Source organism: Lycium ferocissimum, chromosome 11, assembly GCF_029784015.1.
Source record: "Lycium ferocissimum isolate CSIRO_LF1 chromosome 11, AGI_CSIRO_Lferr_CH_V1, whole genome shotgun sequence".
Taxonomy (NCBI): domain Eukaryota; kingdom Viridiplantae; phylum Streptophyta; class Magnoliopsida; order Solanales; family Solanaceae; genus Lycium; species Lycium ferocissimum.
In genome coordinates, this window is record NC_081352.1 from 56,287,771 (window position 1) to 56,298,067 (window position 10,297).

Consider the following 10,297-nt stretch of genomic DNA (forward strand, 5'->3'; position numbering starts at 1 on the left):
GAATCGACAAAACTTCAAAAATGACGTAGTTATCCCTGGTGTTGAATTTGGTCAAACGTCTTCATTTATTTAAATTGGAAACATCCAAAATCACTAAAACCAATCCAAAACTAGCCCGATTGATTTAGGAACCACCACACCCATCCCCGCAAGTCATAAACGCCGAAATGAAACTATGAGAAGGGTATTTTAGGAAAAAGATGTCTAAAAGCTCAAATGACCAAATGGGTTGTTACAACAATTCAACCCAGTGACCAATGCAAATTCTCTTAGCCCAAAACAACATGGCATATTTTCAATAAAAATACACATCTCATGCTTTTTCTTTCGGTTGTTAATTTGCCTCAGAAGAAGCAAATGAACAAACTTTCCACTAAATTTATCCCAATGTAATGGCAGGTTCAAGAAGTGGCCGAAACAAGTTTTACGAAACATATTTAGAAACTTATGCTTTCATAATTGAACTTTAAAGTCAAGCGACGACTTCATAGAAGACCTTACTATGATACTGGCTGGGAAATCGACGCCTTTCAAAATCCATGAGGTCAATCCAAGCCTTTCCAACTTTTCTATGGCGATGGACTTGACATTTTCAGGAATGGACAGGCGATCACTATTGTACTCCTCATCTTTAGGAACCTCGCATTTGCCACATTCATCTTCTCCAGCACCACATTTGGCTATTTCTTCTTCTTCTTCTTCTTCAAATTCAAATTCATCAATCTCCTTGAGAATCTTTTCAAGAGACGTCTCATCTGCCTCATCTTCATTTCATCTATTAATCAACTCATCTGGTTCTTCATTTCATCTATTAATCAACTCATCTAGTTCTTCATTTCGTCTATTATTTAACTCTTTTGTTTCTCGGATCTATTATTTAACTTTTCTAGTTGTTTCTTTCCTCTATTATTTAACTTCTTTGCTTGTTTCTTCTTTGGGGCTTCAACTTCACCTACATCGGGATCTAGGTCAATGAATTCTATGAAGAAATCATGTAGTCAACTTTCCAAAGTGATCTGGAACACCCTCTAGTCGTCACCATGACTATAAACTCAAAAGAATCAACAAATAAGACATGCAAAACACAATGGAACTCAACAAAAAATCAGAATAAAAAAGCTTCGCCATGACTGTAAAATCAGAATCAATAAACAATCAGAATCAACTAATTAGGGCTTCGCCATGACTGTAAACTCAGAACATCACATGAAAAATCCCATTTTGAACTCGAAAGAAATCAGAATAGGAAAAAAAAAATTAGGGCTTCTGTAACCTACAATTGTTATTTCGCTGAAATCATCAAATATTGGCTCTTGAAATAACTTTTTTTGCTCCTAAAGCCGCCTTCAAATTTTTATTTTTTTTTTTATTTGCAGATGGAGGTGTGGGAAAATGCCAAGCTCAATGATCGGTGGAGTTGGAGGGAAAAAGAACGAATAAGTAAGAGGGAAAGAAAAAAAGGAACCCCAAAGTTTTTAAAAATATAAAAAGGAGTATTAAAAAAATGGGGGCCCTGCCACTTAGAAAAAAGTTTTGAGGTCCTGCCACCTCAATCTTCCCACTTACTATCGTACCTTAATTTAAAAGTGAGTTTCTGATTAAGCGCAATATTGGACAATTCTAAGAATAAAAAGAGTCGCGGCCTAAAAGTTAATTAGGTATGCTGGAGCACCTTTATTTCTAATAAGCAAAATTAACTTCATTTGAAGTCTAAACCTAAAGATCTAGGTAAAAGTTTAAATTAAGTTGAAAAGAACGTGTTAGACATCCTTTGAAATTCGCATAAAGTGATTCCCTTCCGGACTTATTGTGTGATCAAATTAAGACTTAGGGTGTGTTCGGCACGAAGGAAAATGTTTTCCTGGAAAATGTATTCTTGAAAAATAAGTGAATTTTTTATTTATTTTCTCATGTTCGGTTGGTTGGTAGAAAACATTTTCACCCAAGCCCCACCAACCCCACTCAAATTGCACCCCACCCACCCCCACCCAACCACCACCCTCGAATGCACTTCATCTTCACCCACCGTTATCCCACCACCACCCACCTCACCCCACATCACCTCTCCATCCAATCATCCCACCCACCTACCCCCTCCCAAATTTTCTATTTCATATATTTTATTTTACTTTTATAAAAAATTTAGAAAAAATGGGAAATTTTTTTACCATATAACCGCGCAAACTTTCCATTTTTTAAAGGTAAAATTAAATATGAAGTACAAAATTCAGAAGGGGTTAGGGAGTGCGGGCTGGAAGGGGGGGCAAGGGGGATGGGTGGGTGTAGAAAATAAAAAATGAAAATTTATAAAACATTTTATTTTAAATTTTTTTTTTTATTTGGAGGGGGTGGTATGGTGTTGGGGAGAGTGGTGGTGGGGTGGAGTAGAAAACCAAAAATAAAAATTAAGAACTTTTTTTTATTTTTAAAAATGGAGGGTTGGTTGGCGGGGGGTGGCGAGGGGTTGTGGGAGTGGTTGGGTTTGGTGGTTAGGGGTGGGTTGGGTGGTGGTAGGATGGTTGGTGAAATGCCACTTGTGGACTTGTTTTCCTTACTTTGATTAAGGAAGTCATTTTTTCCATTTTTAAGGAACTTGTTTTCGTAAAGAAAATGTTTTCAAAAAATTTTGACCAAACGAACATGAGAAAATTGAAAAATATTATCCGGATTTTTTTTTCCTCTGTACGAACACACCCTTAAGTTATTACTTAGTAGTTACTTGTTCTCAGTGGTGGAGCCACATAGAGCCGAGGGTGTTCATCCGAACCCCCTCGGCGGAAAAAAATACTGTTTTTACAATTTAATTTTTTTTTATTTTTTATATATATATATAGTAGATGTTGAAACCCCTTAGAACGCTAGACAAGCATTTCTTTTTAATATTTTGAACCCTTCGACAGTAGGGGGTCACTCTGGCCAATTATCGCAACGTTTGAGCGAGGCTAGTGGGGAAGCAATAAAACAAGAAGAGAAAATTTTAAATTGGACGATAAGAAAGTCTTCATATAATAAAGATTTTGAGTATGATATTTAAATAAAAGACAGCATTATATAATTTGCAGGACAAAACTACCTAATAAAATTTGAATAAATGCTTAGTTGCCCCATATAATAATACAAGTACAATTAATAAGTTTAAAAAGAATTACAAAAGACACAAGATTAATGAATTATGGGGAGGCTATGTTTCCTAGGCCTAAAAGGATCACTGGCCACCGGGTGTGATATTATAGGTTAATTTATGGTACTCGTGGACTCATGGTTTCTTCGCCAAATTAGATATTTTGTCCAAATATACATTTTTAGAATTGATATGATATTAACTGATGACGCTCATTCTTCAAAAAGAATAAATGGTGCACTTAGTTGAAAGTTGAGTTATTTACCTAAAGGAACAAGAATTAATTCTCACTTAGTACTTTTCCCATCCATTTAGAGTGGTGCATCTGTGTTATAAAATTCCTAGATCCGCCTCTGCTACCCACTATGAATTGGATACACCTTTGGAACCCGTCTACGTATTCCGGGAAGATTGCTCAAGATATCCGATGAGCATGCTCTATCATTTCCAACAACTGAATCCTGATTATGTTATTTACTTAAGGCGCTTCTCATGTAAAGCGTAAAACATGTTTAATATTGCCTACGCATCCCATTCTTATGTTAGAAAATTATGGAGAACAAAAACGAGCTTAAGACGTGTCAAAGACATTGTCCTTAAAGATATTCCATCCATACAATGAAGCATAAACTCTAAGATTCAACAAGCTCTTTTAATTAAAAATTAGGAGCAAAAACAACAAATTCTAGAAGAAAAATAACCAGTAGAAGAGATACAGCTCTCCAAAGAATCATGTTTATATAGGTATTAGAGAAACAAAAAGTTAACGGCTATTGTACTAGGAATTAATATCAAATGGCTAGTATATTAAAAAGTATCTCACAAGGTAGAGGTAAGATCTGCATACATTTTATCCTCCCCGACTAGCTTACTAGCTAGTTAAAAGAATTAAATTGAAACCCATTAGTTTTTGACCATTTTATTATTCAACAGATCATTCTATTAATAAGAAAAGTAATTGTTATAAAACCAAGCAGAGACAGCCTCTTACATCTAAGGAAAAAATTACATCAGGAGCCTGGCTAATAACATAAAGAACAAAATCCTATCTATAACTCTTTACATTTAGAAGCATAGAAGTAGAAAACAAATGAGCTAACACTAAGAAAATAGTTGAGGGTGTGCAATATTGATTGCAGCTACCCACAGCTCATCCTCTGATATGTATATGTATTGTAGCGGAGCCACATGCAGGGTGTCAGTTGACACCCCTTTGCCGTAAAATTACACTGTGTAAATATGTAAAAAGAAATTTTTATGTATATAGACTATGTGTTGAACCCCTTACTTTCTAGTATATTTACTTTTTTTTCTTTTTTTTTTTTTTTTTTTAAATATTTGCAGCATCAAAATTGCTCCTCTTAAATTTTAGGGAGTTCTTTCGCATCAAATGCAGTAAATCACCATGGCAAAGACACAGCTTGTGATAGAGGCACTACTAATCTTTCTCTTTGCCAGCTTACACATCCACTCTAATTCCTCTGCCCAAATACCAACAGTGGTGTAGCCTAGCCATCGAAGTAGTTTGCATCAAATAGTATCAGTGAGTGGACAATCAAAGAACATGTGAGTGAAAGTTTTCACACAGCTTCTACAAAAAGCACATAGGCACTTAAATACCAATCTTCTATAGTCTATCCACAGTTGAGAGTCTCTATTAGACAACCAGCTGCCATAGTTGTGACCATTTTAGAATAAGATAAGATAAAATAATAGATATTAAGTAGACAAAAAAAAAAGTGCGACTTGAATCACACCTCATGTTTATCTAACGCACCGGGGTTGGGGAGAGGGGGGAAGGAGAATTGACCCATTTGTCCTTTTGGCCAACTCTTATGTGGGTATGAACCCTATTTCTTTCTTGCTCTTTACTAGCCCATTAGAAAAAGAAGCTCTTCAATGAGGGACGCTCTCCCTTTTGAGATACCTATACTTTCTTCCAATAACTCGTGGTCTAGGAGGCACTGAGTGTTTTGCCTATTTAAGATGGGCTATTAAACATAAAGAAAGGCATGAAGTCATGCTTAGTTTGTTATTCTACTTATTAATCACAACATACAAAAATAAAGTACTTAAACAAGTACCAACCAATAAAACAAAGAGATTTTATAGCTGCCCACCAAATCGGTAAATGCCTCTTTTGTATATAATATATAATGTACATATATTATACATATTAATATATATTTTTTATATATGTGGCTAGCGATTCAATTATATTAGTCGAGTAGTCAAATGGGTTTTAAAAGTCCTAATAAAAGCTTCAGATTGGTATCCCTCCATTAAGTTAATTAATTCATGAAAGTAATCTAAAATAGTAACATGAGCCTTTCAAACACATTTTTTCTAAATTGAAATGAAATAGTTGAAATGAGCCAATATTTTTAAACAATTTATACAAAATATTTGTTGTTGGGTCAAAATCTATCCTGTCTTGTTAACGAAAAGAGAGGCCATGTCCATTCCGCCATCTAACTCACCAATTTTAACCTAAGTATCACTTTGTTACGGGATAAGACCACTAGGCCATTTAGTATACTAAAATTGGCCCAATTGTTGCAGATTCAGTCAACCTAACATTAGTCCCTTTTTTTCTTAAATTCTGTCCCCGCTCTCTTTTTCTCTCTCGCATGTGACTTTGTCTTCAGTTCTCAATTCACTTTTTTTGTCAACCCTCTCTCATTTCTTTATTCTCCTTTGCAAATGTCTCTATCTCCCTTCTCTCTATGTTTCTTTCTCTATCTTTCCATATCTCCCTCTTTCCTTTCTTTTTTTCATTTTTCTCCTCATTGTTTGGATAAAACATCCAGATTCAAGGTCTTTTAATTCAAATAAAAAAGATTAGCTGGACAAATATTTTGTAAACTCCATCTCAAAGAGAAAGAGCTTTCAACTCTGAAATTGAAAAGGCCCAATAGCAAACTAATGGTCTTCTTGTATCTTCTTCTTATTCTTTCTTTTGTGCATGTGGTGATTATGGTGTTAAAATGAAGGTGTTGTATTTTTGTAATATATATGTGGATCATAGGTGTATCTACACTGCTATACATAATTATACAATATATATATATATATATGGTTATACACTATTTATACAATATAGATACATTAGCTATACATCGTATAACAATGTGTGTGTGTGTGTGAATGTATATATACACAGTGTGTGAATATATATATACACATTCACACACACATACACACATTCCTTATACATTGTTGTATAATGTTTATACACTATATAATGATGTTGGTGGTTTACTGGAGAATTTTCGTCCACCGCTATTTCAGCACCCACATTGGAGAAAGAACCCAAGAAGCGCGTTGTTATAACTAGGATGCGTCTTGTTTATGTGTTTTAGGAATGATGTTGATGCCTGCTATGATAAGCTCTTGGCTGATGAACGTGAGATTATTCTCAATCAATTTAATGCCTTTAAGTTCCCCATTAAATTTAGCGGGATTTAAAGCTGAAGGTTATATTGATGGTAAGAATGATAAAGGCTTGATAATGCTGGGAAAAAAGCTCTTGAAAGTGCGGATCCTGACAGCGACAGAGATAGAATGTCACAACCCAAAGCCCCAAAGTGGCCGTGAAAGCACCTACCCTAACTCGTAGGCGAACTCAAGTAAAAGCCAAAGTCTTTCAACAATCATAAAATCAGAAATAAAATAAGAATAACTCATAAGTCAATAATAAGGTCTCATAACTCATAAAATGCGGAAATCTAAGTCATATACCTTCCAAAACCTGGAGTCATAGGTACAAGAGCTACTAGATACGAGGTACGAAGTGTGAGAAGTTTGTCGTCCGAAAAGCGAGGAACAAAAAGTAAGATAGATATAGAGTCTAGTGCCACGGAACAGCTAACAGCACAACCTGATAACTACAAAAGGTATGCCCCAACGATCATCAATGACTCGTTCACTACTAGAACTCGGAATAGAACCTGCAAACAGAAAAAATGCATCAAGTGTAGAGTGAGTACAGAAAAACATGTGTACTCAAGGACCACCCACGGATACCGGCATGGTTGCATAAATGGGTCTACTGAACTGATGATGGTGACTCCTACCAAGATGACCTCTATGATAAGCTCAAATTACACCTTTTATTAGCGTGAAGCGGACGATGTCAAATATAGTAACCCAACAAGGTTGGGGTCGAATCCTACAGAGAATACAGTGTGAAAAGTTTACTAAATGAGTATTATACTAAACTTGCGGTCCTGGTGTATTCCAGAAAAAAGAGTTTTATAAAAGTTTTGGTTTGTGGACTAATTTAGAGTGACTAGTAATAGAGTTGTAAAAATATGGGTAAAAAGAACCAAGGTTGTATTTCCGTCAGATAAAGTGTATGATCATTGGTCTTGATCTTGATATACTTCTAATGGATCATTGTATGAGTTCACTTAAACTCTATGTGAATCTAGACTATTTCCCAATAAGAAAATATTATTTTTTCTATGCTTTTCCCAAAGATAAGAAATTATGCATGATGAACGGTTAATTAAGCCAAGTAAATTCCTCGTATTCTGCCGAATTTGTTAAACAAGGTTTAAAGCCTTGAGTTCTTGTTATTTGTTCTTACCCAACCCTAGTTATCTTCCCAAATAAACCAAAGTTTATGGCGTTAGCTAATGTTTGCAACCACTAACTATATGATTAAAATGAAGAACAAATAAACCCTAACAATCCATTATGCGTATATCAATTACAATCCCCAATCACAAAACATCCATCCTTGGGTTCATAATCTTAGTAAATGTGTTTAGCTACTCATGGCAACAAAGAAACAATAAAAGATTGAAGACTGCATAAACTCCAGATATCTAAAAAATCAAACCTCATCAGGTATTTATACAAGTCAAATTCGAAATAATTTAATCCCAATCCAGTTCCAGGTCGGCTTGCAAGTCGACGAGCTGCCTTGGCACTTTGACGGTCGTCGACATGTTGACAGTGCATAATGACAATCTGATGACAAATTTCAAGCTGCAGAACTTCAACCGTAAATGTACAACGATGACTGTTGATCATGCTGACGGTGTAAATCGACGGTCTGATACTTCTCTCTTGTCTGTCGAATGTGCATCGACGGTGATCATGGCAGACGACGCACTCCCAGTCGAGAACGTTTTTGGTGATGAGTCAGATATGGATGAAGACTTTGCATCGGCAATAGTTCATTTTCCTAGGTGATGGCTAACATCTTATTAAGTTTGACAGATTACTATCATATGCTCAAACAAGAGGGATACTTTCGGACGTGCGATGATGATCTTCACGATATAACAAACTTTTTGGAGGTATGTTCTCATCATATCCAAAGGGCGTGCCTCGGCTGTTCGGCTCAAACTCTTCAAATATTCATTAGCGGAGATAGAAAATAGTTCTGAAAATTTTTGAAACTCTATTGCGGTACGGGAAGAGATGGTCAAAGTGTTTCTCGGAAAGTGGTACCCCCGAGTAAAATGGTCGAGATTCGTGATCGGTTACGAGTTCAAACAACGCATGGTGAGCAACTTTGCGAAGCTTGGGAAGATAGGAAAAGGTATTTGGATAGAGTCCAAACCATGGTTTCAGAGATATTATTTTGAGAAGTTCTCGTAGGGTTGGACCCTATGACCCAAGCAATAGCCAATAATGTTGCTGGCGGGTGTTTCATTAATAAGTCCTATGCTAATATTACTGATATACTTAATTGATTGACTATGCACAGTCAAGCATGGCATTCAAGTAATTCTGATAGTTTGTCACTTGGGACACCATTGATCCAAAATATTGTGAAGGATAGCCAGGAGACACAACAGACATTGGCACAACTAGCCACTAATATCTCTTTACTGACGAAGAGGTTTGATGAGAGGGAAGCGAAGAAGGTGAACATGTGTGAAGATATCTCAGGCATGCCACCTGGAATGTACCAAGTCCAAGAGGGTCCCCCTCCGCCAGTTGAGAACGTTCACTATGCAGACTACATAGCAAAAGGGGATATTCCTGGACCAATTTAGAGATACTGGAGACCTTCACATGGATAAGGTGTATAAAACAACAATCAAGGGAACTACAATAACAACTATGGTAGACCGAACCAAGGTAGATACAACAACAATAATGGTAACTTCGAAAACAGAAGTTCCAACCTTTACATTCCACCAAATGGGCAATCTAATGATCAAGGTAGTTCGAGGTTGGAGTCAATACTTGAAAAAGTGTTGGCAAGTCAGACGAATACTGGAAAGACATTATCTGGGCTGTCAGAGATAGTGGTTTCTCACTCAGCGGCTATTTAAAACCTTGAACGGTAGATGCGTGATCTTTCTAGAGGGCAGTATCCTGCAAGAAAAAGAAGGACTTGCTAGTGATACTATTCCAAACCCTAAGAATAGAGGTGGTGGTATGGAGCGTACTTTTTCTATTAGCACGAGAAGCGGTAAAAAATTTTAAAGTGCTGACAAGAAGGTGGTTAATCTAGATTCGGTTAATGAAAAAAAAAGGTGCAGTCTAATGTGCCTATTATGGATGATGAGGTTCGTGAAAGAAAAGTTGTTGATATTCCACATGTTCTTTGCCGATACTAGGAAATGCATTTATATAAAGGAGTTCTTCACTCGACGTACGTACAAAGCAAAACCTTCATTTCCTTAAAGCTTGGAAAAGAAGAATGATGATGCTAAGTGTCAAAAGCTCTATGATCAGTTGAAGCAGTTAACGGTGAATTTTTCATTCTTAGATGCTGTAAAAGAGATGCCCGAATTTGCTAAGTTCGTGAAAGACCTTCTTACAAAGAAGAGGTCTATTCAACATGAGACAGTGAATCTAACTCATCACGTGAGTTCGATTATTGCTTCCACCATAGTTCAAAAAAAGGGAGATCCAGGGGCATTTACTATTCCGTTTAATATTGCACATCATGCTGTCGCTTGTGCTTTGTGTGATAATGGGGCGAGTATCAATCTAATGCCTCTTGTTATTTACAAGCAATCCGGATTAGGAATACCTAGACCGACTTTTATGCAATTACAAATGGCGGATAGATCCATCAAGAGGCCAGTTTGGGTTGTAGATGATGTGTTGGTATAAGTGGGTAAGTTCATGTTTCCTCGCATTTTGTTATTGCTCGTGATCAGGCGATTGATAAATATATTCCCTCATCTTAAACACCCTTGAGGG

The 10,297-nt window shown here is 36.3% G+C and overlaps 1 protein-coding gene across 1 annotated transcript; it reads left to right on the forward strand.

Moving 5' to 3' along the window:
• Positions 1-9,238: 9,238 nt before the first annotated feature.
• Positions 9,239-10,207, forward strand: LOC132038509 (uncharacterized). Its single transcript, XM_059429165.1, has 2 exons — positions 9,239-9,304; positions 9,824-10,207. The coding sequence occupies exons 1-2, from the start codon at positions 9,239-9,241 to the stop codon at positions 10,205-10,207; spliced, it is 450 nt and encodes a 149-aa protein (XP_059285148.1).
• The last annotated feature ends 90 nt before the right edge of the window (positions 10,208-10,297 follow it).

Bases quoted from the DNA above. Each gene is read 5' to 3' on its own strand.
- LOC132038509 (XM_059429165.1), top strand. From the start codon at position 9,239: ATGGTAACTTCGAAAACAGAAGTTCCAACCTTTACATTCCACCAAATG. The intron at 9,305-9,823 runs GTAGTTCGAGGT...CTCTATGATCAG, and splicing joins TGGGCAATCTAATGATCAAG to TTGAAGCAGTTAACGGTGAA.